Source organism: Chiloscyllium plagiosum, chromosome 29, assembly GCF_004010195.1.
Source record: "Chiloscyllium plagiosum isolate BGI_BamShark_2017 chromosome 29, ASM401019v2, whole genome shotgun sequence".
Taxonomy (NCBI): Eukaryota; Metazoa; Chordata; class Chondrichthyes; order Orectolobiformes; family Hemiscylliidae; genus Chiloscyllium; species Chiloscyllium plagiosum.
The window spans coordinates 37,612,890-37,633,497 of NC_057738.1; the positions used below are offsets into that span (position 1 = coordinate 37,612,890).

A 20,608-nucleotide genomic window follows, 5' to 3' on the forward strand; every position below is an offset into this window, starting at 1 on the left:
TTGTGCATTCTTAAATGTTTGCATTTATAAGTGTAGTGTAACATATGAAAAGATACAGACCATAAATGCAGGAACAGTAAATACAGCAATTGTTAAAATTACACCTCACCTGAAGTAGTTTTAATAGATCAGGCGCCATCTCATGGCATTCACAGGTCAGTGCAGATCAAACAACGCACACTGATCAGTGCCTGCCCCTAGGTGGAGCCCAGTGCGTTCGGAAAAGCAGCGTATTCCAAACATTTTCTAATCAACCTGTTCAGGGACATTATTACACACACAGATAAGATGTGAGCTTGGACCTCCTGGCTCAGAGGGAGGGACATTACCACTGTACCTCAAGAGGGTGTGAAGTGTTAAATTTTGGGTCACCAGCTAACAGCTGGCCAATTACAGTTTCCATTCACGTTAAAGTACATCATCATGACCAACGTTGCAAGCTACTTGTGTGGATATGTGTAGGCAGATTGTAAAGAGGGAAGACAGCTGATTGAAATGGTTCAGAAGGCGTCTTACCTTTATGAACAGAGGTGTGGAGTAGGGAGGTGATGGTGGAATGGTAAAAAAGTTGGTCTGGTCACTGCAACAGTATTGTATAGCGAGCAGTTCCAGAATCCACATTTTGTTTTTTTGGGGGGGGGGGGGGGGGGATGGGTGGGGTGGTTGGGGAATGTGATGGCATGGGAGAGGGTACAGAAGAGACTCACCAGGATGTTGCCCTGAGTTGGGGAGTAATTGGACTGGGGTTGTTTTCCTTGGAGCAGACTAGACTGAGGAGGAGTGGGGACGATTGAGATGTGCATAATAATGAGGATCATTGAAAGGGTAGACAAGAAGAAACTTTGCCCCTTGAAGGAGGGATCAATGACCAGGGGTACATGTTTAAGGAAGGAGGGTTAGAGGAGACGTGAGGAAAAAATATTTAACTCAGAGGATGGTAGAACTCTGGAAGTCACTGCCTCTTAAGGGTGGTAGAAACCCTCATAACATTTAGATTGGCACTTGAGACGCCAAGCACACAAAGGTTATGGGCTAAGTGCCGGAATTACAGTATCATAGAATCTCTACAGAGCGGAAGCAGGCCTCCGAAGAAAATCACATCCAGACCCAACTCCTTACCCTATCCCTGTAATCCTGCATTTCCCATGGCTACTCTACCTAGCCTGCACACCCCTGGACACAATGTGAAATTTAGTATGGCCAATCCACCCTAACCCGCACATCCACATATTGTTATGTGGCTGTGTTTGACGAGAACAGACTTGATGGGTGGAAGGGCCTTTTTCTGTGCTGTAGATCTCCAGGACTCTTGTGATTTTTTCCCTTGGAACAGCGAGGGTTGAGAGGAGACTAAATAGAGGTATTGAAGATTTTTCCATTTAATGGATGGGTCAATAACCAGGTGGTAAGTGGTTTAGAGGGAAGTTGTGGAGAAGTTTGTTTTCATCCAGAGGGAAGTGGGAGTCTGTAAAAGGTGGTGGTCCAGTCAGAAACTCTAACATTTATGCAGTTTTTAGACGCTCACTTGTGTTGCTCCAGGTATAAGAAGCAATTAGCACAGTCAGATCTTTGTTGACTGGTGTCAACATGATGGGCTGAATAGCCTCCTATGCTGTAAATGTCTATGGTTCTATAACATTGCTGTGTTTGTCTGTAACAGCTGGGAGAGCTTTTAATCTGTTTTTATCCTCCATCAACAGCATAGCTTCATCTTGGAAAACCACTGTAATAGGAAGGCCATCCTCACTCAAAATGCACTGAACAAAACATTGACCAACGGCTCAAAATGCAACAACTTAGACTATTAGAATGCAGCAACAGTGCTAGATAAATGAACAGTCTAAGGAGTATCACAGGAACCCTACTGAGACACACAGAGAGTTTTAAGGGCAGATGACCAGAAGTAGTTTTAAAGTACGTCTTAAAAGGGGAAAGAAAGGAAGATAGAGTGAGGCAAGGATGAATAGAGAGGAAACTGCATGAGCTTGAGGCCAAGGCCTGAGACACATCCACCAAGGGTACAGCCATTAAAAATCGGAGATCACTCAAGAGGCCAGATTTGCAGGAGAGCAGAGATCACGGAGAGTTGCTGGGCTGGAGGAGGTCATCGAGGTAGAGGGGGGCAAGTCCACAGAGGGAAGTCAAAAAGAAGGCGTTGCTTGACCAGGAGGATATATAGGTCAGTGGGCACAGGGGTAGCTGGATGACCGGGACTTGGTGCAAGCAAGCATACAGGCACCAGAGGCTTGGACAGCCTTTACGGAGGGTGGGAGAAGGGAGTCAGTTCAGGAGTGTGCTGAAATAGGTGGGTGTCAAGGTAAAAGAGGCATGGTTGAGGGTTTCAAGAGCAAATTTGCAAACTGCATTGTGGGAAGGTTGGGGTCAACATTGGCATATTCCTACAGGAACACAACATTGGCACATGGCTTTCACTTACCATCTTGCACCACAAACAGCCAGAAAGATTCCTATGTAGTGCCAACATGTTCATTTTTGGTGATTCCCTCAGCTATGACAATAAAATCAGTGTAAATTCTAAACAGAACCTTGCAATGTCCCCATGTTTCCATCGATTGACTGTCATGACATATTGGGGCTGCATGGATCAGAAATGGGATTGACGCACGGGACTGGATTAATTTAGGATATCTGGTCAGCATGGACGAAAAGGGTCTGTTTCCATGCTGTACATCTCTATGACTCTGTAACCTGGAGCAGAAAAGTGGTGCCTGTTTGTGGGGCAAACAACGTGGTCAGAAGGACAGGAGGGTGGGCACCTGCAACATGGCATGCACTGTCGCCCCCTGCTTTCCTGCGTCATCAACCTGGCAAAAAGTGACACTGCAGTTGCCCAAGGCATGAGCACTTGTGCCAGCATTAACCAGGGATCAGTCTCACTGGTTTCTCCTGAAATACATGCCAGCTGCTTGGATCAATCATTTGGTTACTTAAGTAACTGAACGAGCAGTACATTAATAAGGAATTTTTAAAATTAATAGAAAAGCAAAAGCAGACATGATTTTTTATTATTTTAACTTCTTTTGCCACCATCTCACCTCTCAAAAGTGCCCTAAAGCTAATTAAACACATTTTTGAAGTGTTGTTACTGTTATAATGTTGGAAACAATAGCCAATTTGCACACAGCAAGCTCCCACAAGCAGCAATAAGGTAATGACCAGGTCAACAGACAATAGACAATAGACAATAGGTGCAGGAGTAGGCCATTCTGCCTTTCGAGCCATCACCACCATTCATTATGATCATGGCTGATCATCCTCAATCAGTATCCTGTTCCTGCCTTATCCCCATAACCTTTGATTCCACTATCCTTAAGAGCTCTGTCCAACTCTTTCTTGAAAGTATCCAGAGGCTTGGTCTCCACAGCCTTCTGGGGCAGAGCATTCCATACACCCACCACTCTCCTCAACTCTGTCCTAAATGGCCTACCCCTTATTTTTAAGCTGTGTCCTCTGGTTCGGGACTCACCCATCAGCGGAAACATGTTTCCTGCCTCCCGAGTGTCCACTCCTTTAATAATTTTACACGTCTCAATCAGATCCCCTCTCAGCCTTCTAAACTCAAGCGTATACAAGCCCAGTTGCTCCAATCTTTCAGCGTGAGATAGTCCCGCCATTCCGGGAATTGACCTCATGAATCTATGCTGCACTCCCTCAATAGCCAGAATGTCTTTTCTCAAATTTGGAGACCAAAACTGCGCACAATATTCCAGGTGCGGTCTCACCAGGGCCCTGTACAACTGCAGAAGGACTTCTTTGCTTCTATACTCAATTCCTCTTGTTATGAAGGCCAGCATGCTATTAGCTTTCTTCACTTCCTGCTGTACCTGCATGCTTGCTTTCATTGACTGATGTACAAGAACATCTAGATCTCGTTGTAAGAACACCGAGGTCATCTGGCTTTTTGGTGATGTTTATTCAGGAATAAATATTGGCCAGGATACTGGGGAGAATTTACCTGAATGGCACCGAAACAGAATCTTTTTATGTCTGGAAGGGATAGATGATCCTCAGTTTAATGTTACATCTAAAAGGTGGCACCTCCGACAGCATCCGCTCCCTCAGCACTGACCCTCCGACAGCACCCAGTCCCTCAGGACTGACCCTCCGACAGCACCCAGTCCCTCAGCACTCTTGACCATATCCCTCTAAACCCTTCCTATTCATATACCCATCCAGATGCCTTTTGAACGTTGCATTGTATCAGCCTCTACACTGACCCTCCGACAGCACCCGTCCCTCAGCACTCTTGACCATATCCCTCTAAACCCTTCCTATTCATATACCCATCCAGATGCCTTTTGAACGTTGCATTGTATCAGCCTCTACAAATTCCTCTGCCAGCTCATTCCATACATGCACCACTCTCTGTGTGAAAAGGTTGCCCCTTAGGTCCCTTTTATATCTTTCACCTCTCACCATAAGCCTATGCTCTCTAGTTCTGGACTCTCTCACAACTTTGCACATCGATCCTTTCAGCACGAGATGCCATGTTACTGTGACAGGTGGGAGACCCATGCATTGGGCTTCCGATTAGATTGCTGGAGGGTTACGTCAAGGCCCCTTTGTAAAGCTGCTTCTCCGCCAGCAACTTTGAGCTGGTTTAGAAAGCAGCTTCCACCCTTTGCATTTCGCACACCAACGCAGGGTCACCCAAAATGCTGCTGCACTGGGGAGGATGCCCATCGCTGCACGTTTAAATGCCATCCTTGGAGAGTGCAGGATGGGACCAGGGGCCGTTGGATGCCAGCGTCCATCTTAATCCCAGAGAGGGAGCCAGGAAGTGTGACTCAATGCATCTCGAGATGCCCACAGCATCCTGAAAGGCGGCTCACAACCTGCCTCCATTGGCTCTGCAGAGAGACCAGCTGCGGTGAGGTTGGTGGCACCGACTCACCAAGTTCTGGGTTCAAGTCCCACACTGGCGTTTGAGTTTAACAATCCAGGCTGACGCCCCGGTGCCATACTGAGGAAGTGCTGCACTGTCTGAGGCACAGCCTTTGGACAAGAGGTTAAACTGAGGATCCATCTGCCCCCAAAATGGATGCAAAAAATAATCCCACGGCGCTATTACAAGGAAAAGCCAGGAAGGTATCCCTGGAACAAACACAGAGAATGCTGGAGGAACAATAGCAGATTCACTCGGAGAGAGAAACAATAAGGGGAAACTCAGCAGAGGTAGCAGCATCTGTGGGGAAGGACACAACAAAGTTCATGTTTCAATTCCTGGATGACCCTTCTCTGGAATTCAGGATCTTGGGCTCTGGAGAAAAGACATATTGGGTTCAATACTTTAACTCATTTATCTGTCCACAGATGTGCTCGATCTGCTGAGTTTCTCCAGAATTCACTGTACTTGTTTCAGATTTCCAGCATCTGCAGTAATTGGCTTTTATTTGAGATATCCTTGAGATCTTAACCGATATCTATTTCTCAAATCACCATCATGATTATCTGGTCATTATTACATTGCTGTGTGTGGGATCTTGCTCTGCCCAAATTGGTTACTGCATTCCCTTCACCATAAGCATCTACACCACATAGACCTCAGCTGTACAGTTCTGGACACCACAATTCAGGAAGGATGTGATCGACTGGAGACAGATTGAGAGTGTGAGTGTGTGTAACAGGGAGAGCGAGAGAGAGTGAGGCAGAGAGAGAGAGAGAGAGAGAGAGTCAGTGAGTGAGTGAGAGTGAGAGATTGAGAGAGAAAGGGAACGGGGAGGGAGAGAGAGATACAGAGAGAGACAGAGAGAGAGACATGCAGACAGAGAGGGAGACGCACAGAGAGAGAGAGAAACACAGAGAAAGAGAAACATAGAGAGAGAGAGAGAAACACAGTCATGCAGACAGAGAGAGAGAGAAATACGCAGACAGACAGAAAGAGAGAGACACACGCACACACAGAGGGTAAGAGAGAGAGAAACTGAAGGAGAGACAGAGGTATGCAGACAGAGACACATACGCAGAGAGAGACACGCAGACAGGGCGGGGTGGAGAGAGAGAGACAGAGACAGACAGACAGAGATATGCACAGAGAGCAGAAGAGGTTTGCAAGAATGGTTCCTGGGCTGAGGTTCTTCAGCGATGGAGACAGATTGGAGACACTGGAGAAGAGAAGGCTAAGAGAAGATTCGATAGAAGCTTTTATAAATCATGGGGTGCGACCAGAGTAGATTGTGAGAAAGTGTTTCTAATTGTAAAAGGATAAAAGAACCAGAGGGGTTTAAAAGTAATTCACAAAAGAGGCAAAACTCCTGGAAAATGGAATCAAGTAGATGGATATTTGATTTGATTTTCCATTTTGATTTTATTTGATGACTGATGGAGACATGATGGGCCAAAGGGCCTCTTTCCATGCTGTAAAAATTGTGGCACTAAGCAAATGCAATTTCAGAAAAGAACAGGACAGTGAGTAGTCAGGATTTGGAAGGTGGAAGTGGCTTTAATCAAGGCATTCTCGAGAGAGAATGGGGTGACCATTTGAAAAATAAAGCAATAATACAGGCTTATGGGGAAATAAAGGAGAACGACAGAGTGAACTGCTCAGTCGTAGAGCCGGTACAGACATCACGGGACGAAAGGCCTTGTTGGAAAAAGTATGTGTGGGGACAGGCTTGATGGCTGCAAAGTGCTTTGAGACGTCCAATGGTGACACAAGGGCTTCCTGAGCCAACTGCTTGTGAGGTGAGAAATGAAAGACAAAGGTTCCCCGAGCTGTCACAGAATCCCTACGGTGTGGCAACAAGTCCACACTCGCCCTCTGAAGAGTAACCCACCCAGACCTATTTTTCTACACTATTATTCTACATTTACCCCTGACTAATGCCCCAACCTATACATCCCTGAACACTATGGGCAATTTAGCATGGCCAATCCACCCTAACCTGGCACATATTTGGACTGTGGGAGGAAACCAGAGCAAACCCACACAGACACAGGGAGAACATGCAAGCTCCACACAGACAGTTGCCTGAGGCTGGGATCGAACCTAGGACTCTGGTGCTCTGAGGCAGCAGTGTTAACCACTGAGCCACCAATTACCTGTGAGGCGGGGAATGAAAGACAGTTTGACATCCTGGTCTTTGGAGTCCCAGCCATGTGATGTCCTCAGCTCCAGTAACACGTGGTCAGCTGTCTGGATCCTCTCCATCGCTCCATTGGGACAGAATTGGCCAACCACTGACCTGGCACCATCTTGGCTGAATGTGCTGACATTATACATCAAGTTGCCTTCACACTTGTCGTCCTGGAGCAGCTGCTGCAGCTTCAGATGCTCGGACGCCAACTCAATGGTCAGTTCTGAGGGCTGTGTGAGCACCCACTTGAAGGTCTGATGGGCCACAGGCAGTGTCGAGAGTACAGTGGGCAAGGCCAGGTCCACATTATTCACCGAGCACTCTTCTACATCTTTACAGGCTGAGAGAGGAAGCAACAAAACAAATTTTTAAAAGGTTTATTGAGATTGGAGAATGTTTGCAGCACAGAAAAAGGCTGTTCAACCCATCATACATGCTAGCTCTTCAGCGGAGCGACTCTGAGTCCCACACTCCTGCTCTTTCCTTTTAGCTCCTCAAAACTCTTCTCTTCAGATAATCCTCTTTGGAAAGCCACAACTGTACCTGACCCTGCCTTCCCCACACCTTCTGCCAGTGCGCACCTAGCAACTTGCAATTTTCCTCACGTTGTCTTTGGTTCTTTTGCCAGTCGAAAATCTGTGCCCCTCGGTCTCGAACCTCAGTCAGGAGTATCCCTCAGTTGAAGTCCCCAGTCTCCTCCCAGGCTGACCTCGCCAGCTGCCAGCTTCCAACGAAACCTTGAGAAACTGTGCCCTGTTGTTTGTGCTGGTCTTTCATCGCCTCATGAACCCATGAACCTCAGCAATTTACAATCAAAAAGACTGCACCTTCCCAAGTGCCCCACTTGGGCTTGTTCCATTTCCATTGCACACACTGATCTTAGCATCGCTTTCCCATGGACTCGTTTCCAGGCAGCACCTGGTTATGCTGCCAATCACACCTTCTCTGGACCTGGTTTTCTTTGTCTTGGTGCATTCCATTTCCTGCTTGCTCTTCGTGTTATTTAATTAATCCTGTCTTCCACCCGCCCTCATCTTGTCTCTATTTCCAACCTCACCCCATTTTACCCACTTAAAACCCATTACATTTCTAACATTCTGCATAAGGGGAGGTGATGGCCCACTGGTATTTTTGTTGGATTATTAATCCAGAGACGCAGGTAATGTTCTAGGGACCCGGTTTCAAATCCTGCCACAGCAGATGGTGGAAATTGAAAGCAATACTTATCTGGAATTAAGAATCTAATGATGACCATGAATCCATTTTCAGAAAACCCCATCTGGCTCACTCATGCCCTTTAGGAAAGGAAATCTGCCATCCTTCCTGGTCTGGTCTACATGTGACTCCAGACTCACAGCAATGTGGGTGACTCCTAACTGCTTTCTGGGCAATAAATGCTGCTTAGCCAATGATGCCTTCATCCCATGAATAAAGAAAAAAAAAATATAAGTCCTGTGAGGGCTTTACTGGGTGAATATGGGAGGTTCTGGAAGAAGGGGTCATCCACTTAGGACAGAATTGAGAAGAATATTTTTCCTTCACAGAGGGATATGAGGTTTCTCTTCCTCAAAAGGCCGTGCATACAAAGTCAATAGACAATAGACAATAGGTGCAGGAGTAGGCCATTCTGCCTTTCGAGCCATCACCACCATTCATTATGAACATGGCTGATCATCCTTAATCAGTATCCTGTTCCTGCCTTATCCCCATAACCTTTGATTCCACTATCCTTAAGAGCTCTGTCCAACTTTTTCTTGAAAGTATCTAGAGACTTGGCCTCCACAGCCTTCTGGGGCAGAGCATTCCATACACCCACCACTCTCTGGGTGAAGAAGTTTCTCCTCAACTCTGTCCTAAATGGCCTACCCCTTAATTTTAAACTGTGTCCTCTGGTTCAGGACTCACCCATCAGCGGAAACATGTTTCCTGCCTCCTGAGTGTCCAATCCTTTAATTATCTTATACGTCTCAATCAGATCCCCTCTTAGCCTTCTAAACTCAAGCGTGTACAAGCCCATTTGCTCCAATCTTTCAGTGTAAGATAGTCCCGCCATTCCGGGAATTGACCTTGTGAACCTACGCTGCACTCCCTCAATAGCCAGAATGTCTTTTCTCAAATTCGGAGACCAGAACTGTGAACAATATTCCAGGTGTGGTCTCACTTGCCTTCCTTGAAGAAGCTCTCTTCCTCCCTCTCCAAGGTCTGCTTGGCACACCCTCCTCATTCCTGAAGAAGGGCTAATGCCCGAAACGTCGATTCTCCTGCTCCTTGGATGCTGCCTGACCTGCTGCGCTTTTCAAGCAACACAATTTTCAGCTGTGGTCTCACCACGGCCCTGTACAGCTGCAGAAGGACCTCTTTGCTTCTATACTCAATTCTTCTTGTTATGAAGGCCAGCATGCCATTAGCTTTCTTCACTGCCTGCTGTACCTGCATGCTTGCTTTCATTGACTGATGTACAAGAACACCTAGATCTCGTTGTACTGCCCCACCCTGCCACCCAGCTTTTTGTCATCCGGAAATTTGCTACTATTACTTTTAATACCTTCATCTATATCATTAATGTACATTGTAAAAAGCTGCGATCCCAGCACTGATCCCTGCGGCACACCACTGGTCACCACCTGCCATTCCAAAAGGGAGCCGTTTTTCACTACTCTTTGTTTCCTGTCAGCCAACCAATTTTCAATCCATGTCAGTATTTTGCCCCTAATACCATGTGCCCTAATTTTGCTCACTAACCTCCTATGTGGGACTTTATCAAAGGCTTTCTGAAAGCCCAGGTATACTACATCCACTGGATCTCCCTTGTCCATCTTCAGAGTTACATCCTCAAAAAGTTCCAGAAGATTAGTCAAGCATGATTTCCCCTTCATAAATCCATGCTGACTCTGACCTATCCTGAAACTGCTATCCAGATGGGTCGCAATTTCGTCCTTTATAATTGACTCCAACATTTTTCCCACCACTGAGGTCAGACTAACTGGTCTATAATTCTCTGTTTTCCCTCTCCCTCCTTTCTTAAAAAGTGGGACAACATTAGCCACCCTCCAATCCTCCAGTCTTGGATGTTTTTTTTAAGGCAGTGGTCGGTAGATTCTCGATAAACAAAGGGTGAAGGGTTATTGGGGCGGGGTGTGTGGGTGAGAACATGGAGGAATCAGATCAGCTGTGGTACCTTCGGATGACACAGCAGGCTGAAAGTGCTGTGTGTCCTTATCTCTGCTCAGAGTTCACATATTTGTACATTAACTTTTCCAAATTCTCACGGAAGACTGTCGACTCCAATCTGCTTCTGCAGATGCTCCCAGAGCTGCCGAGTATTCCTGGCATTTTACAGGATCATAGGAACAAAGGTAGGCCATTCAGCCCTTCAAGCCTGCTCCACCACTCAATAGGATCATGGCCGATCATCCAACTCTGTCCCCTGTTGCTGTTTGCTCCCAAGAACCCTTGATCCCTTTAATGGTTTGGAGATGCCGGTGTTGAACTGGGCTGTAGAAAGTTAAAAATCACACAACACCAGGTTATAGTCCAACAGGATTATTTGGAAGCACTAGCTTTCAAAGTGCTGCTCCTTTATCAGGAGTCATCAGCCAAGTGTTCTGTGATTTTTAACTTTGATCCCTTTGGCCCTGGGTACCATATCTGACTCCTTCGATGTTTTGACCTCAATTGCTTTTTGTGGTAGAATATTCCACTGACTCACCAGTGAACACATTCCTCCCCACCTCAGTTCTAATTGCCTACTCCATATCCTTAGGCTTTGACCCCTGGTTCTGGACACGCCAGTCATCGGGAACATCTTTCTTGCATTTACCCAATCTAGTCCTGTTAGAATTCTATGGGATTTGCCCTCATTCCAGTGAATATGGTCTTAAATGAAACATAACTCCTGCCATCTCAGGAATGGGTCTGCTAAACCTTTGTTGCACCCCTTCCAGAGCCAGAACATCCTTCCTCAGATAAGGAGATGAAAGCTGCACACAATGTTCCAGTTGTGGTCTCACCAAGGCCAGCAGCAAAACATTCCTGCTCCTGTACCCGAGCGAGTGCAAGCCAACAAACCATTTACCTTTATCACCGGCACCCTGAGTGAGTGATGTACAAGGACATCCAGGTCTCATTGCACCTCCCTCTTTCCCAATTTATCGCCATGCCTTCCTGTTCTTGCTAACATCATAGTTAATCCTGTTATAATATCTGTTTTAAAATCAGGAATAACTAGTTGCTCAGTTTCAAATCGGCTCAACCTTTTAAGAAAAAAAACGTTTTATCCTCAGGTAACAAAGATTGCTCAAGCATGCTGTTAATCAGCTGCTTAATCTCAGTTGTATCCAGTTATTTTTAAACTTCCCTAACTCATTCAATTTTAATCTAAAAAGGCCATCCCCTGAGGCAGTCATCGTTGCTAAAAGCTCCTAATTCAATTCCCATCCTGGGTGCCTTTTATTGATCTTGTCTCAGTGACTGGAAATAGTGAGGCAACAAAATGATCAGGCTTCATAAAACAGATGCAGTACAAGATGTTGTACAAATGTACAATGTGAAAATCAGGTGCTCGCACAATACGAACAGGGGGTTGCGTCTTTGAGATCCGAGAGGGAATGATGAGAAACGGCAGGATGAAACTCGAAATGAAACCCAGACCGATTAAACTGGTGATGAGGCAAGGAGAAAGGCAAGTGTGGTCAGTGAGGCTTGGCTTGTGACAGGACAGCAACACGATTGTAAACAGAAATAAGACATTATCAAATATGGCCAGAGGCACCAGGCAGGTTGTTAGCAGAGTAATGCAGTGTGGCCTGGAATTTAAAAGGCTTAAGAAATAGGAGGAATAGGCCATTTGGCCCCTCGAGCCTGCTCCGCCATTCAATAGGATCGTGACTGATCTGACATTCCTCACATTTCTGCCCTTTCCCTGTAACCCTTGGTGCCACGACTGATCAAGAATCTATCTCAGCCTGAGATATACACAAGGACCTCACAGCTCTCTGTGGCAAGGAGCTCCAAAGACTCCCAACTCTCAGAGAGAAGACATTGCTCCTCATCTCAGTCTTAAATTGGTGCCCCTTTAATCTGAGGTGATGCCCTCTGGTTCTAGACTCTCCCGTGAAGGGAAACGTCCTCCCAGCTGTGTCCCTGTCAAGTCCCAGATTGGGTGGGAAGGGACCGGTGGTTGCAGGTGGGATTGAGAGACCTGGTCAGTTGCTGGAGTACGAGAAGGGAAAGGTGGCTGATAACACGCAGGGTTATCAAGTAGCTAAACTTGTTGGGCTGAATGGCCTGTTTCTGCATGATAGGGATTCTATTCTAATATCATGGAAAGGGCTTAGGTGCATTTGGAAACAACACTGTGTATCTGAAATTAATCACAGGGTAAGGGTCCAATTGTACGGGACAAAAGCAGAGGATTAATGTCTATAAAGCATCGGTTAGGCCAGACTTATAATGCTGTAGTTGCAGCACTGAGCCCCCTCATTCTAGACAGTATACACATAGCCACAGGGGGACAAGGGCATTAGGGACAAACACAGTCTGCATCTCTCTCTGAATCTGACACCATCCCGATTTGGAAACATATCGCCAGGGGGCTGTGCCCTGGAATTCCCTCCTTAACGCATAGTGGGTCTACCTACACCCCTCAGACTGTTCAAGAAGGCAGCTCACCACCACCTTCCCAAGGGCAGTTTTGGGACAGGCAATAAAGGCTGGTCCAACCACACGCCATGAACAAATTACAGAAATACCTGTCAGCGTGAATCACTGGGTTGCAGCTGCTTCTCCAAACACACAGATCACTTCAAAGCTGTGTTTGCTCTTCAATAGTTCTCTTGGACCACACCTCCTCAACCATCATGCTCCTGCTAGATATGGACCAGTATGAATCTTTAAACCACTATCCCACCTCATTCAAGAATTTCTGCTGTGCTGTAGCTGTAGATGGTTTCCAAAACTGACCACAATGGGAGCTCTGTACACAATTCCTGTTTAATTCATTCATATAGGCATCACTCCCTGGGACAATATTTACTGTTGCCCCAAATTGCCCAGAGAACATTTCAGAGTCGACCACATTGTTATGGTCACATGCAGACCAGGCCAGGTAAGGACAGGAGATTCCTTTTCCACAGAATATTAGTGAACGAGATGCATTTTCACTGACAATTGGCAGTGGTTTCACAGTCATCATTAGGTTTGCTTTTTTGTGATATTCCAGACTTTTACTGAATTCAAATTTTATCCATCTGCTGTGGTGGGATTTGATCTAATGACCCCAGTACATTAGCCTGGCGTTCTGGATTATTATCGAATCAAAAGCTGGAAAGCACAGCAGGTCAGGCAGATCTGAGGAGCAGGAGAGTCGACGTTTCGGCCATAAGCCCTTCATCTGAATTATTAGTCTGGTGGCATTATCACAATGCTGCCTCCTCACCTATCTCCCCCTGCCCCCCAGTGTTGGTGAGTCTACAAAGCGAGAGGTGTAACTATTGGAGTTTCATTATTTGTTGGCAATCTTGGGGCAGTCAGTTACTGCTGGGGATAGAGAGAGATCCATGTTCCACTCCGGCATCGATGCCAGCTGTGACTTATTCCGATCTCACCAGGAACGTGGATTCAAAATATACAAGAAAAGCACCTTTTGGGGAGGCAGGGTGTATAAACACAAGCTGCTTTCGACAACCACCCTCCTCCCTTTACAGAAACATACTGCCAGCCGCAGTGTTTGAATTACTCGGCAAACTCACAGGAATCTTTTAACAAGGGGTGGGAGTGACAGATGGAGAAAAGTAAACATCAAGTCAAAAAGGGAGAGCTGGCAATATTCACACACAATGGGTTGTTATAATCATGAATCCAGCATCTGGCAATAGCAGAAGGAATTGGATACATAACTGAAAAGGAAAAATAAGCTGCAGGGCAACGGGGGACAGAGCAGAGAATTTTGTTTCAATTCAATGCATTTTTCGAAGAATTTGTACTGGCACAATGGGCTAACCTGGGCTCTGCTGCACTGTGTAAGAGGTTGGGAATGGTCCTAAATACTCTCGAATGGGAAGGTGGGTCAGAAGTCACTTATTGGGAATTTGTGTAGCCGCTCCCTCAATTGATTTGGAGATGGGCTCACTGTCCAATGAAGGAGAGCGGGCTGGCGCTTGGAGGGAGAGAGCCACCTAGAATCCATCCAGCTTCAGGATGTACTGGACTTGCCACATAAACACAATGGCTACAGGAGCAGGTCAAAGGCTATGAATCCTGCAGCGAGTAACTCAGCTCCTGCCTCCCCAAAGCCTGTCCACTGTCTACACGGCACAAGTCAGGAGTGTGATGGAATGGTCCCCACTTACCTGGATGGGTTGCAGCTCCAACAACACACAGGTAGCTTGATGCCAAGCAGAATAAAGCAGCCCACTTGATTGGCACCACATCCACAAACAACCACTCCCTCTCCCTCTAATACTGAGTAGCAGCAGTTTATACCAATCACCGCGGAAATTCACCAAGCCTCCTTCCAAACACATGATCACTTCCACTGTATTTCCTCATTGCAATTTACCATCCTGTCTATTTTTGTGTGGGCCGCAAATTCAGCTGCAGAACTTTCTATCTCTGCATCCAAGTCATTCATGTAGACTCTAAATAGCTGGGTTCTAAGGACCGAATGGCATCTTCGGGAGGCACTACAGCCAGTGCTGGTAAATGAGGCCCCATCCACCCCTGTTCATAACTCCAGTGGGGTCTTACAATCCTGCCCCTAGCTTTATTCCAGCCACTTGTGTAGCTCTGAGTAAGCTCCAAAAGTGGGGGGCAGCGGGGGAGGGAGGGGGGGGTATGCGACCTCAGCTGTCACATTTTCCAACAAATCCCACAAAGATAAGAAACACTTACAGATATTCCTGGTGGCTTCCACAATGACATCCCGTGTTGGGTCGCATCTGGAGTTGAAAGAGATGTTCGTGTGATCTCCACCTTCCAATCGCAACTCGGTGCCACAGTTGGATGTCAGCTCGGGAGAGGTGCAGATACAAAGCAGGGGAAAGGCAACCCCAGCCGTCTCAGAGATCTGCTTAAATATGATCGAATCACCCTCGCTCACTTTGATTTCATAACTCTCTGCAGGACGGCAAACAAGAAGATTCAGGAGAGTTGCCGGAATATATTTGCATCTTTCTTTGAACAGAAAATCAATTAGATCAATGTCAGCCCTCCCCGGCTGACTTACTGTTGCTAGGTGTAACCAAACAGCTCATTTTTGGGTGAGCTACAATTGAAGGTATGATGTATACAATTATCAGGAACACAGGTAAGGCAGACAGAAAGAAATCTTGGCCCTTGATGGAGGGATTAATGACAAAGGGGCACAGGTTTAAGGGAAAGGGCAGGAAGATTACACAAAATGTGGGGAAAATCTTTTCTCCCCCCACCCAGAAGGTGGTAGGAATCTGAAACTCCCTGTCTATGAGGGTGGGAATGGCAGAAACCCTCATCACACTGAGAAAGTATGTGAACAAGACAGAGAAGCTAAAAGCTAAACACTATTGGTGCTGCAAATCTGAAATAAAGGCAGAGAGTGCTGGAGAAACTCAGCAGGTCTGGCAGTATTTATGGAGAGAGAGAGAAACAGAGTTAACATTAAGAGTCCAATGTGACTCTTCACCAGAACGAGGTTTCTATTTTGAGTACAGAAATATGATAGATCAGAACAGAAACCACGGGTCCCTCTCTTGGTTTTCTGCTTTGACCCACTTTGAGTGTGAAGAAAAATTCAGCAGATGCTGCAAGTTGTGACTGTGAATTGGAGAAATCAGAGACCTTTCAGAAATGATCCAGCCACCCTGTACCCCTGCAAATCAAGGGGAAGTATTTGGAGAAAGAAATGTCGAGACGAAACCTTTCAGTCAGCAAGAAGCAAACCATCAGATCTTGTGAAAATATGCAGAACTATTTACCCAACTTCCACTCTGCCCTTTTTCCCCAATCAGGTCATGGGGGGAGCAATGGCCGTGCGGTATTATCGCTGGACTATTAAACCAGAAACTCAACTAATGTCCTGGAGATCGGAGATCAAATCCCACTATGGCAGAGGTGGAATTTCAATTTGATAAATATCTGAAATTAGGAATCTAATGATGATCATGAATCCATTGCTAATTGTCAGGAAAAACCCATCTGTTCACTAATGCCCTTTAGGGAAGGAAATCTGTTGGTCTGGCCTACATGTGACTCCAGACCCACAGCAATGTGGTTGACTCTTAACTGCCCCCTGGGTAATTAGGGATGGGCAATTAATGCTGACCTAGCCAGACACACCCTCATTCCATGAGTGAATAAACTTTCCTCTCTGTGTGTAAGGGGGCATTTGTAAGGCACTGAATTTGTATAATTGATATAGTTCAATGTCATGTTTTACCTGTAGATTAGAATCTGGTTACTTTTAATAAATAGTGATTCTTGTTAAGTACAGGAATCAGGTAAATTGGGGGATTTTGAATATTACTTCTAAAAATCTTTAACTTTTGCATTGACTTTGGAAATAGTCTGGTCTGATTTCCAATACAGCTCCCAGAGAAGTTGAGACAAATGTGTACCTAGGTTTTTTTTTTACTATTTTAATTGCTTAAAGTAGTACATACTGAGGATGTGCAAGATTCAATCCATGTAAATGTTATTGAAATATCGAGATTTTGAGGAGACTGGATAGAATGGATAGTGGGAAGATGTTTCATCCTGAAAGAGAGACTAAAACGAGAGGACACAGTTTAAGAATAAGGGATCCTCCTTTTAAGAAGATGTTGAAGGGAAGTATTTTCTCTTAGAGGGTTATGAGAGTGTGGATGGACGGCTGGTTTATGATACAGACGAACACCAACAATGTTGGTTCAATACCCACGCCATCTGAGATTAATGTTAAAGGACTCTCCTTCATAATCTGCCCCCTCAGGTTAAACCATCACCAATCGTCTCTCTCCAACGAGAGCAGTTCGTCAGTGCCTAATCTTTTAAAGTATGGAATTTTCTTCCTCAAAGTAGTGGAGGCTGGGTTTTTAAAATTGTTTTGAGGATGAGTCAGATTGTTGATAGACAAGAGAGTTATGGCAGAGTGGGGGAGGGGGCAGACAGGAAAATGAGGTTAACACCACAACTAGAACAGCCAGGAGTTTATTGAATGGTGGAGTAGGCTAAAAGGGCCGAATGGCCTTTCCCTGTTCCAACTCCCACATTGCTGAAGCAGTAGAGTTAATTTGAAAGAAAAAAAGTCATTGGATACAGTCAGTTGGCTTGATGATTGTATTGTGAAGTCTGAATTGCTGGTTTACTTCGAACAGGAGATGCCCTTAAATGTCAATGTAGATTTAGTCAGAATGATTCAGAGTCTTTCCAGACAGTGTGAGTCCTTCAAAAGACTGGAACAGTCCAGACGTGCATCATTTATTCCTAAACTAAAGGCATTGAAAGCACTCAATTTGGCAACAAAGTGTTTAAGGTTTGGCCCAAGGTGGGTCTCGGTCGGTAGCCCCCAAGTTGAAAGGCTTTGGAGTCAAATCCCACTCCAGGACCCAAATGTTAAAAAAAAAATCCAGGCTGACCCCACGGTGCTGTACTTTGGGAGTGTCAGAAGTTCTGTCTCTGTGGTGTGATGTGAAAGCAAGATCCTGCCTGCCCTTGCAATGAATCTGAAAGATCCCAGTGGAACTAATGGGGCAGTGTCCTGCTCAATACTGAACTCCAAAACAACTTCACAAAAACACATTGTGGGGTCATTGTCACATTCCTGTCAGACTTGCTGTGAGCAATTTGGTTGCTGGGGTTAAATAAACTATTACAGATGATACACTTCAAATGGATTTGATTGGCTATTCAATGAGTTGGGGCTCTTTTTTTGCTTTAAAGAACTATTCTTGGGATGTAGGCATCACTGGCTGGGCCAGCATTTACTGCCCACCCCTATTTGCCCTCGAGAAGGTGGTAGAGAGCTGCTTTCTTGGATCTCTGGAGTCCATGAGGTTCAGGTACACCTAGCGTTAGGGTCCAATAACTGGTGTCCAAGGCCCACTCTTCCTCAGTGAGGGGGGTGGGGGGGAATTGGGGGAGAGCTGGGAGCCCAGACCAGGGATTTCTGTCCCAGTCTTCAGTTTGTATTTTTGTGGATTAGGAGGAGCAGGTACCAGCCCAGTGATTTAGTGACGGATTATTTCGTAATTTGTTTACAAGATGATGGGCGCACCACAGGCTAAACCAGCATTTATTGCCCATCCCCAACTACTCGGGGGAAGGTGGTGAGCTGTCTTCTTGACTAGCTGCAGTCCCATTGGTGCAGGAACACTTACAACGCTTCAGGGTGGGAGTTCCAGGATTTTGGCCCAGCAACACTGAAGGAACGTCAACATATTTCCAAGGCAGGATGGTGACTGACTCAGAGGGGAACTGGCAGCTGGTAATTCTGCCCCATGATATATAAAACCAATGGTCTTCCTTTCTTTCTTTTTAGAAAGTTATCGAAGAATCAGCTGCCTGATCAGAATGACCAGGAGTTGTTTATGATACCATAGATTGGGACTGAAGACTTGCTCAAGGAAAAGAGAGAACTTTGTTTTTTGAATTTTTTTGTAGTCAAGATTAAATATTTTTCATGAAGGGCAATTAATGACATGAGAAGTAACAAGTTTTTTAAACACTCACCATATGAGCTGCAGTGGATCAAAAATGGTAGCTCACCACTGCCCTCTCAAGGTCAATGAGGAATGGGTATTTGATTGAATCCTTACAGTATGGAAACAGGCCCTTCAGTCCAACAAGTCTACACCAACCCTCTGAAGAGTATCCCAACCAGATCCCTTCCCCATTACTCCACATTTCCCATGGCCAATCCACCCAACCTGCACATGGGAGGAAACCAGAGCACTGGAGTAAACCCATGCAGACACAGGGAGAATGCGTTGAACTCCACATAGATAGTTGCCCAAGGTTGGAATAGAACCCAGGTCCCTGGTGCTATGAGGTAGCAAGTCTAGCCGCTCTATTTGCTAGCCTAGCCAGTGTTACCCACATCTCTTGACAGAACACACTTTAAAAAAAAATCACTATTGCCGAACATACACTTCCTGTCCACAAACATTACTTCCTGTTACCTTCATTATCTGTCACCTTTTAATGACCACACTTATAACCAGACGAACATCAAAAAGGAGGTCAATACACTATCGACATGTTGTTCTTCCAAAAGCCACAATCAGAGCAACTATGATTTTGTTAAATGGTGGAGCAGGCTTGAGAGTCTAAATGGTCTACTCCTGTTCTCAATTCTTAATTTGTTGTGAAACCATTCTGACAGACTTTTCTGATGAAATAACAATCTCCAATATTTATTTGAAAGTAAATGCAGTCTTTTTTTTTCCCCTCAAACTAATCCTGGCCTGAAGTCTCCTCTTCCCCCATGTTAGGCCCCAATACCGTTCACCTGAAGGCCTGATTGCCCTCTCTGAAGGAGCTGAGCCCTTGCTCTGACTGCTACAAGTGAACAGGACCACGGGCTCTGCTCTACTCAATGGAACCATGTTTACGGAAGTGGTAGACTTTCAAGGCAACATAGAATTGGCAAACAGAAATCTTGATGTTTTCTGAGTGGACTGAATTTCAGAGTTGTTATAGCACAGCAGCTAGTTCTTTGCAAGACTCATGCAATTTTCATCACTCTCGTCCACCCCTACCTTTCCACCACAGCAACTAATTTTTCTTCAGATAATCATCATTATCTGAACCAGCCTCAAGCACACGCTCAGGTAATGCCATTCAGAATCTGGTCACTCCATGCCTGAAAAAGAATGGTTATGCCCTTACATTGCCTTTAATTCTTTGGTTCATCACTTTTACTCTCTGACCTTTGTTTCTTGACCTTTCTGCCAATGAGAATGGTTCAGCATTCCTGCTGGAGTTCCAGCAGGAGTTCAATAGACACCCCTTAATGGAATTCAGATGAACTCATCCAGGTGTAAATAACAGAAATCCTGCCTCCTCAACCTGCAACGTCATCGTCTTCCAACTGAAGAATGCTTGACAATAAGGTATTGAATCACATTAGTTATTGCAAGCAGACCACTGAAATGGAGGTAATCTCAATAGACAATAGGTGCAGGAGTAGGCCATTCTGCCCTTCGAGCCTGCACCATGGCTGATCATCCTTAATCAGTATCCTGTTCCTGCCTTATCTCCATAGCCCTTGATTCCACAATCCTTGAGAGCTCTATCCAACTCTTTCTTAAATGAATCCAGAGACTGGGCCTCCACTGCCCTCTGGGGCAGAGCATTCCACACAGCCACCACTCTCTGGGTGAAGAAGTTTCTCCTCATCTCTGTCCTAAATGGTCTACCCCGTATTTTTTAAGCTGTGTCCTCTGTTCAGCACTCACCCATCAGCAGAAACATGTTTCCTGCCTCCAGAGTGTCCAATCCTTTAATAATCAGATCCCTTCTCAGCCTTCTAAACTCAAGGGTATACAAGCCAAGTCGCT

General features: G+C 45.6%; 1 protein-coding gene across 1 annotated transcript in view; it reads right to left on the reverse strand.

Moving 5' to 3' along the window:
- LOC122564531 (CUB domain-containing protein 1-like) overlaps positions 1 to 20,608 on the reverse strand; it is a 112,011-nt gene that overhangs the window by 25,577 nt on the left and 65,826 nt on the right. Inside the window, exons 5-6 of the mRNA XM_043719577.1 lie at positions 14,988 to 15,212; positions 7,063 to 7,437 (exon numbers count right to left, since the gene is read on the reverse strand). Coding sequence (XP_043575512.1) covers positions 7,063 to 7,437; positions 14,988 to 15,212 — 600 coding nt within the window. The remainder of the gene's footprint in view (positions 1 to 7,062; positions 7,438 to 14,987; positions 15,213 to 20,608) is intronic.